This window comes from Syngnathus leptorhynchus, chromosome 22 (assembly GCF_054491065.1).
Source record: "Syngnathus leptorhynchus isolate UIUO chromosome 22, UIUO_Slep, whole genome shotgun sequence".
In the NCBI taxonomy this organism is placed as follows: domain Eukaryota; kingdom Metazoa; phylum Chordata; class Actinopteri; order Syngnathiformes; family Syngnathidae; genus Syngnathus; species Syngnathus leptorhynchus.
The window spans coordinates 5,713,788-5,728,524 of record NC_141216.1 but is presented as its reverse complement, the minus strand read 5'-3'; the positions used below and the strand labels follow the sequence as shown (position 1 = coordinate 5,728,524).

The 14,737-nt window shown below is 44.4% G+C and overlaps 2 protein-coding genes and 1 long non-coding RNA gene across 8 annotated transcripts in view; 2 read left to right on the top strand and 1 right to left on the bottom strand.

The window, feature by feature from the left end:
* The window catches only part of faap100 (FA core complex associated protein 100), a 30,683-nt gene extending 29,039 nt beyond the window's left edge, over positions 1 to 1,644 (top strand). For both annotated transcript variants that reach the window (XM_085903871.1, XM_085903872.1), the window contains exons 18-19: positions 72 to 790; positions 852 to 1,644. The gene's annotated coding sequence lies outside the window, so the exon portion shown is untranslated. The remainder of the gene's footprint in view (positions 1 to 71; positions 791 to 851) is intronic.
* LOC147039649 (uncharacterized) lies at positions 742 to 8,888 on the bottom strand. 4 transcript variants are annotated; one of them, XR_015063321.1, is made up of 5 exons: positions 8,683 to 8,888; positions 7,699 to 7,790; positions 5,637 to 7,621; positions 3,889 to 5,559; positions 742 to 2,796 (listed from the first exon to the last, which is right to left on the bottom strand). It is a non-coding gene; the product is annotated as an uncharacterized LOC147039649 (long non-coding RNA). The 4 variants fall into 4 exon arrangements; XR_015063324.1 differs by having other exon boundaries at positions 5,637 to 5,862; positions 8,683 to 8,882; XR_015063322.1 differs by having other exon boundaries at positions 8,764 to 8,857.
* On the top strand, positions 5,625 to 7,862 carry LOC147039650 (uncharacterized). 2 transcript variants are annotated; one of them, XM_085903890.1, is made up of 6 exons: positions 5,625 to 6,230; positions 6,309 to 6,497; positions 6,694 to 6,754; positions 6,852 to 6,913; positions 7,122 to 7,182; positions 7,250 to 7,862. In XM_085903890.1, the coding sequence occupies exons 3-6, from the start codon at positions 6,738 to 6,740 to the stop codon at positions 7,530 to 7,532; spliced, it is 423 nt and encodes a 140-aa protein (XP_085760016.1). In that variant the 5' UTR covers positions 5,625 to 6,230; positions 6,309 to 6,497; positions 6,694 to 6,737; the 3' UTR covers positions 7,533 to 7,862. The 2 variants fall into 2 exon arrangements, with proteins under 2 accessions (XP_085760016.1, XP_085760015.1); XM_085903889.1 differs by having other exon boundaries at positions 5,626 to 6,754.
* Positions 8,889 to 14,737: the final 5,849 nt, after the last annotated feature.

The following is a 14,737-nucleotide window of genomic DNA, read 5'->3' as shown; positions in this document are numbered from 1 at the left end:
AGGATAGCGTACACACTTTTTTTTTTTTTTTTTTTTTTTTTAAATCTCATTTCCTTATTTGTCTGTCGTAGGGCTTGCTCACATGGCGTCGGGGGGACCGGAGCAGTTCCTCAAATGAAGATGAGTACCATCTGCTGCTTACTCGTGGCCCAATATGGTGCTTTTTGGGACTCCCCCGACCTTGACTCAGTGTGGCAGGTTGAATAGGGGAACTAGCATGACCCTCTAGATACGAATTGGCAAAGTGGACCCCCCCCCCTCTCTCTGTCTCGCTCTCTTTCTCTGACGCGCCCGGCAGTACCTGCATGGCCTGGTGCATCCAGGGTGGAACGTGGCTATACCCTGCCCTTTGTGGAATACCAGGGTATAATGTCTGCCTGCCTGGTTCCCAGTGTCGGCGACGGTGTCGAGGACGAGGAGATTCTCCGTGACGCCCGCTGTGACGTCACGTTTTCCTTATTTTTTTTGGTTTCCTCCCGGGGCCAAGTTGGCTTTCCTTAAGGGGAACTGGCGGGTCGTGCTTTAGTGCACACCGAAGCATCTTATTGCCTCATTCTGTCTCTCGCTCTTGCTGTAAGGGGTTAAACCTTTCATAAACCGAATAGCTCCAATGCAGGAGGAATGCTGCAAGTTACTCTATTCAAACTAACCTGAGTCAAAGTCGGGGGAGTGGTAGTGAGTTCCCCCCCCTCATGCCAAAACCACCACAATATGTCTGCCTTTCAGGGTTGCTGGATGAGAGCCTGCACCGAGAGGGACTGGACTGGACTGGACCGGACCGTGAAACCAGGTAATGAGTAAGTGGATAGAAGTGAACCGCATGCAACTGAGTGCCGGCTTTCATTTTGCAGTTGTGCGAGGATGAGTCCAAACGTCGAACACTGGCCCAAAGCTTCGGCGGGACTTTGCCCTTGACGAGCAGCCCACACGAGGCGGGTGCAGATATGGCGAGGCTGGGAGGGCAAAGTGGCCAGCCAGCATTTAGGGGAGAGTATGACTATTTGTCCTCTTTGCGCTTTCGTTCCCTCCACTTTTTCACTGGGTGTGCACACTGTGTCTGCATGATGCTTCTCTTGTCATCGCTGTGTCATTGTGCAATATTGTTTAAAAATGTTTTTCAATACATGGAGTGAACTGTAAAGTTTGTACTGTAATTGTGTGTGCCTCTGTACCTGAATTAAATTGAACTGAATTCAAGTGGTCAATTTTAAACATTAGCATGTGAAGGCTATAATGCCTATTTTGAGATAAATGACATTTGAAACATTCTCTAAGGCTAAATGATAAAATCAATCTCAATCAAATAAGTCCAAATAGGTCGTGTGGAGTATTTATTTTTATGATACAAAGGAAAGCTGTATAAATTCCAAATTGTTGACAAAAGCCCAGTAGCATGAAATTGATGTAATTGACAAATGTGTGGTAAATGTAAAAACAGTCTACGTTGTATATCTTTTTACAACCCTGCCATAAAATGGTCACTGAAGTCAGAATCTTGCTCCATGTTGGTGTAGATTTTTTTGTAAGAAAAGACTATTTTAATTTTTTGCAAATGAATTGTCACAGGGCTGTTTGTGAATAAAATTTAGGGTGTGTATTGTTCCTGTGGGTGGTGTTTGTAAAGAAAGTCAACTTTGGTGTGTATTGTCAGTGGTCATTCACGACTGGTTTTAGTTGATGCATCCCGAAGTTACAACTGATTGCATGTTTTGTTACAGGTCTTAACATCTTTATTGGCTGTCCAACTGCAAAGTAGGTGTGATCTTGTACAGTCTAGAGTGATGGTACTTTGAATATATCAACATTACATGTAACTTAATGAATCTCTGCCTTCCATTCAAAGTACTTAGTCACATGTTGCGTAACAACACTACCAATCTTGTTACCAGTACTGTGTGCTACCAACCAGTTCAGAGTTTAGCCTTTAAAAACACGTGAGTAAAGGCCACACTGCAACCTGCTTAGTGAGCCAGAGGTAATCATAAGTCATATTTATTAGATTGGCCTTTTCAGACAGATTAGATCACAGGTGTCAAACGCAAGGCCCAGGGGCCAAATACAACAAATTATGCATCAAATTCGTGTCATTACTGGAATTGCAAGTTGTGTTCACTTATATATTTTTAGATATATATTTGACCAGAATTTACTCGTATGATTTGAAAAGGAGTTATTTGGCAATTTGTTTTGTAGCTTTTACTGTAATGAGGTGCTCATACATTTATTTGGGTTGTCAGACAATGGCCTTTCGGAAAGAAGTTATGACTACAATGCGGCCGGTGAAAAAGCCTAGAGTTTGACACCAGTGGGTTAGATTAATTCCCAAGTGCTGCCATCTAGGGGCGGCAAATTTGCCCTAACCTGTCTGACGCTCCATTTAACTATATGTGAAAATACTTCACTTTAAACTACACTATTAAAAATGACAGGTGCCCTAATTGGACGGCTGGGTTATTGCGACCCATCTTTCGTAGTATGTTTTGCCCAAAGCAACCTAATAAATACTGCTGATTTCTCCAATGTGCATGTGAGTAAAACGAACAAAGCAGTAAGAATAAAACTTATTTGCATTATTTTTAAATCTCGTGCTAATGTGTGTCATACAGTTATATGCAGATTGTTTTTCCAATCTACAGCTTGGTAATGTTCTTCAAGTTGACCATTGCTGTACTCGAACTCGAGACTGCGGGTAGCCCAGTCACGCGTCCAACCGCCCGGCCACCCGTACTTCTGACGTCTACGCTTCTCAGGCTCTACATGTCCTCAGCACTGCCACCTTTTGTGCCGGTACGTACACTATGAAATAAATGACGGGATATTTGTTTTACCTCATTTAATGTATCAAGCATACCAGCTGGTCTTTTAGAACAGCCTAGACTAGTAAGTTAAAAAAAGGATAATTCAAAAAAAAGAAAACTTGCTTAAATTAAAAAAAAGGTTAACTGTTTTATTATATTTTCCTGTTGAAAGTATGCAATGTAATGTGGTTAATGCTGCTGAGAGAGAGGTTTCATTAGGGTTAGTACAGAGCATGGTTAATACAGTGCATGGTTAATACAGGGCATAGTCAGTTCAGTGCATGGTTAGTACATAGCATTACATTTCGCAGGGATGGGGACTCGAACCCTGGATCTCAGGTGTTCAAGCGCAGCGACGGAGCCACTCGCCAATCGTGGCCAGCTCGGCGGTCACCCCGCTTTCACTTCGACTCATTCTTACTCCTTCTATTATTGCGCTCCGCGCGCGCTGGGTAAGTACAAAAGAGTGCAGACGGCCGAGAGCTGCCAGGTCGAAATGCTCGATGGGTTCACGACACGGGCTCTCGCCCAGTAGAGACCTGGTTCGATCCTAGGGTGAGCACAAAACTGAATGGCCTTTTATACTTGAAATCTCGCTGTATATAAGTGTACGCATATGCAATCAAAATTTGCATATGCAAGTATTTATGTGTAAATGAATAAGGTGGCCCCGCCCCCAAGTGGGCGGAGCAAACCGATGGGGCACGCCCACTGGTCCCGCCCCCGGAAGAAACTGCAGGCCCCGCCCCCTGGGTGGAGCCACAGGCCACGCCCCCTGCCCCAGTGTAATTAAAATAAGGTAGGGGGCGGGGCCATATCCAGCCCCTGAGCCTTGAGTTTAACACCTGTAATCTAACCTGTCTGAAAAGGCCAATCTAATAAATACGATTTATGATTAGCTCTGGCTCATTAAGCAGGTTGCAGTGTAGCCTTTACTCACATGTTTTTACAGGCTAAACTGGTTGGCATCACACAGTACTGGTACCAAGGTTGGCGGTGTGAAGTAACATGCAACTAACAAGTTCTTTGAATTGAGGGCCAGCATTCTTGAAATTACATGTAATGTTGATAAATTTAAACTGTCACTCACTTGTACAGGAACAGACCTTCACAGTCGGACATTCAATAAAGATGTCAAGACCTGTAACAAAACATCCAATCAGTTTCAAATTTGAGATGCATCATCAATTGAACCACATCTTGAATGACAAGTGACAGCACACACTAATATTGACTTTATTTACGAACAAAACACACCCAAGTCAATTTTATTCAAACACACCCCTGTGAGACTTCAATCGCAAAACAAGGCTTTCAGTCTTAAAAATAAATATGCACCTACATGGAACAAGATTCTGACTTCAGTGGCCATTTCATAGCAGGGTTGCAAAAAGGTATACAACGTAGACAGTCTTTACACTTACAACACTAGTCATTTACATCTGTCATGCTACTTAGCTTCTGTCAACACTTTAGAAGTTATACAGCTTTCCTTTGTAGCATAAAAATAAATACTCCACACGACCTAATAATAATTGGAGTTATTTGATTGAGATTGACTTTATCATTTAGCCTTAGAGAATGTTTCAAATGTCATTTATCTCAAAATAGGCATGACAGCCTTCACATGCTAATGTTTAAAATTGACCACTTAAATTCAGATCAATTTAATTCAGGTACAGAGGCACACACAATTACAGTACCAACGTTACAGTTCACTCCATGTATTGAAAAACATTTTAAAACAATATTGCACAATGACACAGCGATGACAAGAAAGAGATGCATCATACAGACAGTGTGCACACCCAGTGAAAAAGTGGAGGGAATAAGGTAGGGAAAGAAAGCGCAAAGGGGGGAAAAATAAAATCATACTCTCCCCTAAATGCTGGCTGGCCACTTTGCCCTCCCGGCCTCGCCATATCTGCACCCGCCTCGTGTGGGTTGCTCGTCACGGGCGAAGTCCCGCCGAAGCTTTGGGCCAGTCTTCGACATTTGGACTCATCCTCGCACAACTGCAAAAAGGAAGCCGGCACCCAGTTGCATGCAGTTCACTTCTATCAACTTACTCATTACCTGGTCTCACCTTCCGGTTCAGTCCCTCAGTGCAGGCTCTCGTCCAGCAACCCTGAAAGGCAGACATATTGTGGTGGTTTTGGCGGTGGGGGGGGGACTCACTACCACTCCCCCGACTTTGACTCAGAATAGTTTTAATAGACTAACGTGCAGCTTTCCTCCTGCATTGAAGCTATTCGGTTTATCAAAGGTTTAACCCCTTAGAGATAGAGGGAGAGACAGAAAGGCAATAAGTGGCTTTGGTGTGCACTACAGCACAACCTGCCAGTTCCTTTTAAGGAAAGCTGACTTGGCCCCGAGAGAGGAAAAAAGGAAGCCGTGACGTCACGGCGGGCGTCACGGAGAATCTCCTCGTCCTCGACGACACTGGGAACCAGGCAGGCAGACATTAGACCCTGGTATTCCACAAAGGGCAGGGTATAGCCACGTTCCACCCTGGATGCACCAGGCCATGCAGGTACTGCCTGGCGCGTCAGAGAAAGAGAGTGAGACAGAGAAAGCGGGGAGTCCACTTTGCCAATTCGTATCTAGAGGGTCATGCTAGTTCCCCTATTCAACCTGCCACACTGAATTAAGGTCGGGGGGATGCCAAAAAGCAGAATATTGAGCCACGAGTGAGCGGCAGATGGTACTCATCTTCATTTGAGGAACTGCTCCGGTCCCCCCGACGCCATGTGAGCAAGCCCTACGACAGACAAATCAGGAAATGAGATTAAAAAAAAAGTGTGCACGCTATCCTTGTACATTTGATTGGCCTGTCACCTCTGGCCAGCCTTGGCCAGTCATGCATCAGGCTCCTCCATCACATGGCAACTGCTTTTCTTGGGGTGATTTCTTCCTTTGCCCGCCAATCCCAGGTCTTGTGGCCACCACCCGCCAGTTCTTCGTTTTGTACAGCTTCTCTGCCTTTCAGATCCCAAGGTGTAGGTCACAGCTGCTCTTGGTTTTTGTCGCCGGTCCGGCCAGTGCGTCCCCTTTTGCGTCCAGCCTGCAAAAAGCAGATCATGCAATAAGTTGTGCACTGCTCGCGTCATTATGTCTTGAGCACCCTCGACCTGCGGTTCCCCATGGACCGGCTCGCTTCAACACCGAGGAGAGAAAGAAAGCAAGTACGACAGTGGTAGGTTAGAAAAAGACAATGTTACAAGTCATTGCAATTTTGGACATTCGGGACCAGCTCGCTCCAACGCCGCCCTACACTGAGGGGAGAACAAAGAACGCAAATACGACAGTGGTACGTTACAAAAAGACAAAATGTTACAAGTCATACTGCAATATTGGACATTCAGGACCGGCTCATCCCAACGTCACCCTACACCGAGGGTAGAACAAAGAACCCAAGTTTGCCAGTGGCAGGTTAGAAAGACACATAATGTTACAAGTCATATTGCAAAATTGGACATTAAGCTCCACGTCAAAGTTTTGTGTTTCCAGCACCTCATGGACCAGCTCACTTCAACGTCGCCCTACACTGAGGTGAGAACAAAGAACGCAAGTACAACAATGGTAGGTTAGAAAAAGGCAACTGTTACAAGTCATATTGCAATATTGGACATTCGGGACTGGCTCACTCCAACGTCGCCCTACACCAAGGGGAGAACAAAAAACGCAAGTACGACAATGGTAAGTTAAATAGACAAAATGTTACAGTAGTCAAGTCATCACAAAATTGGACATTCAGCTCCACGTCAGTTTGTTTGTGGCACTTCGTGGACCGGCTTTGTCCAACATCGCCGATGGGAGAACAAACACAAGTACGACAGCGGTAGGTTAGAAAAAGGCAAATGTTACATGTTATATTGCAAAATTGAACATTCAGGACCAGCTCACTCCAATGTCGCCTTACACTGAGGGGAGAACAAAATGAACCAACGACAGTGGTAAGTTAAGAAAAAGACAAAATGTTACAATAGTCAACAAGTCATATCGCAAAATTGGACATTCGGCGCTACGTTAAAGTTTTGTTTGTGTTTCCAGCACCAGCTCGCTCCAACGCCATTGTACACCAAGGGGGAACAAAGAACGCAAGTACAACAGTGGTAGGTTAGAAAAAGACAAAATGTTACAAGTTATATTGCAAAATTGCATATTCGGGAGCAGCTCGCTCCAACGTCGCCTTAGACTGCGGGGAGAAAGAATGCAAGTACAGTGGTAGGTTAGAAAAAGACAAAATTTTACAATAGTCAATAAGTCATATGGCAAAATTGGACATTGAGCTACACGTCAAAGTTTTGTTTGTGTTTCCAGCACCTCGTGGACCGGCTCGCCCTAACGCCACCCTACACCGAGGGGGGAACAAAGAACACAAGTACAACAGTGGCTCCACGTCAAGGTTTTTTTTGTGTCCATCGACGTGACGATGTCCTCCCCCAAAGGTTACAATGCGCCGTCAATGGCAATCCTAGCACAAGACAACGCTGCTCTGGATCCAGACAAGCTACAACCTCAACCACAACTAATGCGCAAGTCCAACCATCAGACCCCCAAACACTGTCCACTCCTGCAACCTTTCCGTCGTGCACCCATGACCAAAGCGCGTCCCAGAGCTCCACACTGCCCCTTCCTGGTCACATGATTCCCACACAGCAACTTTTGCGTGCTGCACCCATAACCAAAGCGAGTCCAAGAGCTCCACACTGGGCCCTCCTGGTCACATGATCCCCAGACGTCAACTTTTGCGTATTGCTTGATTCTTGACTTTGTGTGGAATTGGTCCTTTGCTCATGTCATTCGGCTCATCTTCCAGCCTGCAAATCACGCATCATTAATTGTGTGTTGGTAACTTCAATGTCGACGAGAATGTGACAACCATAAATGAACTCACCTCATTTTTAAGTGCATTATCTCTATCCTGACTGAAACCTCAAGAGCTTGCTGCTCTATTTATATAAGAAAGCTGCAGTAGTCATTTTATGGCTAAAAGAAAAAAAAAAAGCCAATGTCAAGACATTGTGTACATAGTGTAAAACAGACACGAATTAAACTGGCAGTTTCGGGGGCGAGCGTTGAATGTAGCTGCAGCGTTGCATTTACAACACAAACAACGCCATTGTGGCCAAAAAGAATTTGTTCAAAATTGTGCTCAAAACGGGACATTTTCTTATCTGCCGTGTAGTTGCTGCACGGACTGCGCCATTATGGCGGAGTAAAGCCAATTAACATCTAACAATTAACTTCGTCATTATTCATAGGCAGTTTAAGGTAACGACAAAAGTGCACAAGACGGGACATTTTCTCATCCAAAACGCAACCTACCTTGGACCAAAGACGATCCAAGTTTGCAGTTTAAAATCGGCGGAAGGGAGCTCAGCTGTCCAAAGAAGGCGCGTGACACGTACGGGCGGAAACCCGAGGGAAAAAATGTTTGCCAACTTTTTTTTTTTTTAAGGTACAAGTTTGTCACATAACCTTGAGTAGCCCAATACCGAAAGTGGACGAATATTAGATTTTCATAAGAATTCGCAACAATGTTTGGCAAATAGCATATTCAAAAGTTTGCATGAAAACGTCGAATTAAACACCACTCAGTCTTCAACGGAACCAAGAAACGCGGACAATTTGTCGAACAAACATTAGCATTCAACCCACAATAAAAAACCACCACGTGGGAAAGAGGAAAATATAAAGAGCTGTCCAAAAACCAAAGAGCCCACTCGTGCTACCTGCAGCAAATCAAAGTGAACTGTGACGTTACTGTGCTTTTCTCGAACGCTGTAGCGGTCCTCAAGTATGAAAATCTTGCAACAAGCAAAAAGGTATCGTGAAAAACGGCAGCAAACGACAAACATTTGCTCGTGTTTAGACCTACCTGCCAAGTGGCCATGCGGGAGAGAACGCCATTTAGCTTCACTTGTATTTAATAACAACTCCACACCTGTCTTCAATTTACCTAAGGGCTTGACGTCACGTCCGCCAATCCACGGCAACCTTCTTCTCCTGCTTGTCCAACCGCGCTTTGTACACTAGCGCCACCAGGTGACCACCCATGATAACTGTTCGGGTTTGACCCTGGAAATGAAAGCGAATTTGCAAATCAGCCCGTATTTCAATTCTAGTGTTACTATTTCAAAACGAAAATCATAGAACCAATCATTTTCTAATTTATCTGATAACCAAAAGAAACACGAACTCTTATTTGTGTCAATTTTATTTGCATTTCTTAAAGACAATGAACAAGCTCAAGACGTTCTTTTAAAAGGGGTTGCGCGAGTGGATTTTTTTTCAAACCTCCAGGTGGCGCTTTACATCCCCCTTCAGCGGCTGAATACCGAACTCTCCGGAGAAAAGTGAAAAAGCGCTCCTAACAACTTGAAATAAAATATAAGGTGTCTCCACACAAAAAATGGAGGGACTCACTTATATAGCTGTAATTACTTAGGTGCAAATGTCTTAATCTATTTGTTCATATACCTGCAAAAAAAAACCTTCTTTCAAAGACGCAGAAGCATTTTTGCACAGATTTTTATATTCGTTTGTGTGCGTGTGGGCGTGCGAACCCTGTGATGCCGCATTAATTGCACGCCGAGTCCTTTCTTAATAACGGCGCGACACGGCAACTCAATCACGCGGCCTCGGCTGCATTCGGGTTTTGTAATTTGGCTTTTAAATGAAATAAACGAGCTATCTGGGAGATCTCCGGGATTACAGTTATCATTATCACCCCCCCCCCCCCCTCTTGAACGACAAATGCCACCCTCTGATTGGTTGATGACTTGCTCGTGAGTGGCACTCGTCCTATGTGGTTGTCTGGCGTGAGCGGAATGCTGAGGATAATGAGGCGCAATTACAAAGTGTGCATCGCCCACTGTTTTCGTGACCACCCCTTCACCAAGTCATTCATGCGCTCACATATTACTGGCATATTAAAGGGAGATGAAATTAAAAAGAAAAAAGATTATTACGAGGATTTGAATAATTATTCAATCAAGGCAACTGGAGAACGCCCATAATGCTCCTCTTGCATTGCGCACAACACGAGCCCACTATTGATGCAGATTCAAAACAGGCACAACAAAAGCGTATGGAATGATGGGATGAAGATGTCAAACATTAATACTCACGTCAGCGAGGTCATATCCTGGTATCCTGTTTTTGGATGAATGACAACAGTTTATCTATCAATAAAAATTCAATAAAAATGACGTCACTTGCACAGATCCTATGCATAAGTATGTACAAAGAAGGTGACAATTAGACTGACTAATTAATGGACAAATGGAAGTCCATCCTTTATGTCCATCCTCAAAGGGAAGCTGAAGAGCTTTCTAAGTGCAACACATCTAAGAGAATGATTCCTTTGCGGCCTTCTTCTTTTCCCTTTGTGGCTTTCCCCCCCTATCCTTCTCCCATTGTCTTCGACCTCTGCAAAATAATCTCACTTAGTCTTTTTTCCCTCTTCACGCTCGAGCCTTCTCCTTTGCCCCAGCGGAGCTCTCGATGCCTCTCTCCCATCCATCGATGTTTGTCGCTCCATCAAGGCCCCTGTGATGCTTTTCTTCCTTTTAGCTTTTCCCTTTGTCTCGCACCTTTTGTGTTTCCTCCACAGGTAAACGCACTCACTCGGTGATACACATCATGTTGTACACGTACCGCGGACTCAATGCCGCTGATGGACCTCAACGCTAAAGTGTGCACAAATCAGATTATATTAGCTTGGAAATCTTCTCCAGACCACTGGGAAATATGCAAAGTAGAACATGCTACAAGGGGATTCCTTATTTCCTCTGTCAAGCATAAAATTTGACAGCTTACGATTTGATAAGCGTTTGTCGGGTCGTTTATTTAGTTAACAAGCCAAGGAGGACCCGTTGAGTTTTTTGCCCATCTCTCATCGTTACAGTCTGCTTGCATTGGGCCAAGTGAGGCAGTGACCCGTGAGATCAGAACTACTTCTGAGACATAGCACCCCCTACAGGCCTGGCGTGGAACAAAGTATGGCCCAGGGGGCACAAACGGGGACGTGGTGAATTACAAGCAGATATATATATATTTTTTTACAACAAAGATATTACTGCAGTTTAACGAGTCCCTGACAGTAGTTGATAGAAAGTGGGGTTTTTTTTTTTTTTTACCTTAATTCATATCCATCTTGGCATGATTGGAGTTCACATAGCTGCGTTGTCGCCATTCTGCGTGCCTTCACAAGGTTATTGGACTCCATCAATATAGCCATTTATATCGCATGTATTTTGGAGCTCTGCTCTGTTTGGGATCTTGGAACGGTCCGAGCTTTTCCTTCCCCGACGGCGCCGCTTCTTTATTTGCACGTCTCTCTTGAGAGACATTAAGGTTCCCTCTCATCACTTTTCATGGTGGAAAAAAACTCGGAGGTCATCGCAGTCACTCATCAGTGAGACAACCTGGCGGTAAGGTTACAACACAGCTTTACTTCAAGACCTGCGAAATCTGTGCAATATTCAATATCAAAAGATCATCATGTCATAAATACCATCTAACCTCAAACACTAATCACCAGACGAAGGCGGAAGTCATGTGTGCAAAGCCATTAAGACAGCCTTGAGTCTTGACGTTGAGTTTCAAGCAAGTCCTAAGATACCGTGAAAACATAAAACACAAATTTGATTGAACTAGTCGACGAGCACGGCCGAGGCAAGTTGAGGTCGGCCATATCGCGACCCGGCCAGTAAGCAGTTGCCGACTTCATAACAAACACGGACGGGTGAGTATCTGAGCAGAGGGGGATATTTAGGGAGCGATAGAAAAGAAGATGAATGATGGTGAGAAAGATGGATGAGCGGAAGATGTGTAAAAAGAGAAGGTCGGTGAAGAAGAGAAGGGAAGGCGTCTCAGAGCTTCTTTGCATGTGTGCGCATGATAGCGGGTATTTATTTTTATTTATTATTTCTATGCCGTTTGATGGACAGCTTAACGCCAGGCACGTCAAAATGTTTCACATGCCGAGGGACATGCGGAAGGGGAGGGGGAGGTCTCTGACACACACATACACGTAAACTTACACACAATAAACGGGAGGTGTGGAGTTGCACCGTTATTTATTAGAGGTCATGTGATGCGGGTCATCAGTCACCGGGTAGAAGGGCACCATCGCAGGCTAAAAGCAGAGGATGTTGTCTTAACATTTTACCCCGATGGGTAAATTTGCAACATTTTACCCTGGGGGCCACTTAAAAACATTCTGCAACTTTGCAATTTGTTTTTTTAAAGGCTTGAGCAACTAAAGTGAGCGAAGGTCTGGTAGCAAACTTGTGCAACATACACCCACTGGATATTCCAGTAGGTGTCATAAAATACAGCAAAAACAGGACGAAATGAGGATATATTACGTCATTTCAGCAAAAAAAATTGCGCAATTTTGGACTGCAAACCCCTCAATAGCCTCTCCGTCATAATAAGAAGCCGCCACTCAAAACGCCTCCAACCAACCTGCCGTTTATTGCGTCCGCCGGATGAACCAACTCGACTGGGATTCGAGTCCCCGCCGAGCGACGCCGTTTGCTAAATTGAGGGGAAAGGGTCAGAGGACAAATGTAGAAAGTGAAACTGGTAGGCCCGCAAAGAAAAATTAGAGAAACACATGTATTAGCCATAATGAAGCGAGGAGGAGGAGGAGGAAGAACGAGCAGGGTGGGGGTGAGGGGGGTTCAGACAGAGAGGAGACATCTTGTCATCGCTAAAAGAGAGCCATGGATAGATGGACAAAGGCGACGTCCCGAGGGACTGTGCACTCATTCGGCATGGCTGCCTATCCGTCACCATGGCAACTGTACCTGTGTATACATTTGTACGCGCCGTGGTGACCAACAGCAAGCTGCGTGAGGGTGTTATGGAAGGGGGAGGTGCCTCCTGCTGTGTTAGCAGGAAGACTTTGAAAGTGGCTATGATCACATTCTACGTCATACACGTGGGCGTTTTACAGTCCGAGCGTGTCTGGAGATGGAGAGATGTTATCGTTTGAAAGCGGGGCCCACGGTCGATGAGTGATCCGCTATGTGTTGTGATTGATGAGGGAAGGACTGATGAACACTTGATGGGATGAAAGAGTGAGGAGCATGACTAGGGCCTCAAATTTTCACGAGCACTGCCGGAGCTAGGAATTTTTTTTTTGGGGGGGGGGGGGGGGGGGGGGGGCAAAGGAACTGAGTTGGCAAAGTTTTGTTTTTTAAGATGGGCCACGTCATTCATCAATTCAGTTCTATTGTAAATAAAATGCTAAATGTATCCACAAAATAAACAATTTTATAATATAATATTCGTTTTATAACAGGCTCAATAATCCACATTCAGTCAGACTACTTTGATAACACCGTAAATGTCGGCTTTTCATTCATGTCATGACTTCAATCTTACACTTAATAGTACAAATTATAATTACAAAATATGCAAACGTGCGAAAAGTGGCGACAGACCGAGTAAGCCTTACACGTTCATGTAAACGATTAGAAGTCCTTTCAAATAATGTAAAGTGATTCTTTCGAACCGTACCCTTATTGAAAATTTGTTCCCATGTCATGACTGAGCTGATTTATTACCTATAATAAAACAATAAACACGCACGCTCACGCCCCGCTTGAACATTGACGGGCCCTCATAAACACACCCGTAGTAAAAATGTTTTTCTTAAGCATCCATTCATTTGTGATGAGTATCATTTTCCCCAATCATAACTCGAGCTACATGTTGAGATACTGTACTGCTTTATTGAGAAGCACAATTTGGATCTACATTATTTTTTTTTTTTCCCCCAAAGGTGAAGAGTTCCTCGCACAAGCATTTGTGGCGTGTTGGCTCACGCGATGTGCATTAATCTTAATCGGACGACGTCAGGTGGCGTGACACGGCGTACACGACCTTGAAGCGAAGCGCTTGTTTACCCCATAACGCTCTTTGTGTGTCCTCACACCATGAAAAAGTGACAAAGGCGGCTCCATCAACACCACCGCTAATTACATTTCTGGAAATTTATCACCATGGTTACCGCAACTTGACGTCAACATGGTTTGAATGGCGCTAAGGCTTAGAATATGTGCAAAGTCTCATTTCGAAACGCGGGGAGGTCAACAGGTAACGTGAAGAATCTCATTAATTACGATTCCTTTCACAGGACAAGGTCTTTCAGTTTTTCTCTCATGCCGATTGTTCAGTTGAACCACGCAAAGCTCATTCAAGTATGGAAAGTCAATAATTCACCATCTGCAATATGGAATTTTTCCAGCATGTTTGCTGTTGTAAGCCTGAGATGGTAAAGTAGATAAATATCGCGACTAGCTTCATCTTTTCCGTCAAAATAATTAACTCAACTAACTCCGTCTGTTACCCGGGAATTAGCTATTAGCGATATTTTTTCCATGTAGCTATTGCTCTCCTTCCTTTTGTACAAAATATTGTTTGAGACAATGCACAGAATGTAAATTGCTGATAAAAGCACACGTTGGGCGAAACGAGACAGTCACCCAGCGCTAATATGCTACACGTTGCAAAGGCGGGCGTATGCTATTTAAATCCTCCCTGCTGTGTATGGCAAAGAACAGAAAGGTTGATGCATACGCACGTTTGCATCATTAGTTGATCGAAATACACCGCACTGAAGCTTTGGAGGTACAAATGCGGATCAGATGGTAAAGCTTGACTTTTGTCACCTAACACACACATGCCGGGACAAGATGGATACGAGTGACGAGCTCACGCGGGCTCATATGAACGATAGATGGCTGATCTTCTTACACTTACTTTCAGTGACCTGAATGTACCTCAACACACACACACATTGAAACTATCTGCTAACATACGCTCATCTCAGAGCAGCTGCCAACCATTTATTTACCTCGGTGACAGGTTCGGCCTGTATCGAAATGGAGAGCTTTCTTCAGACGTGACTATTTCAC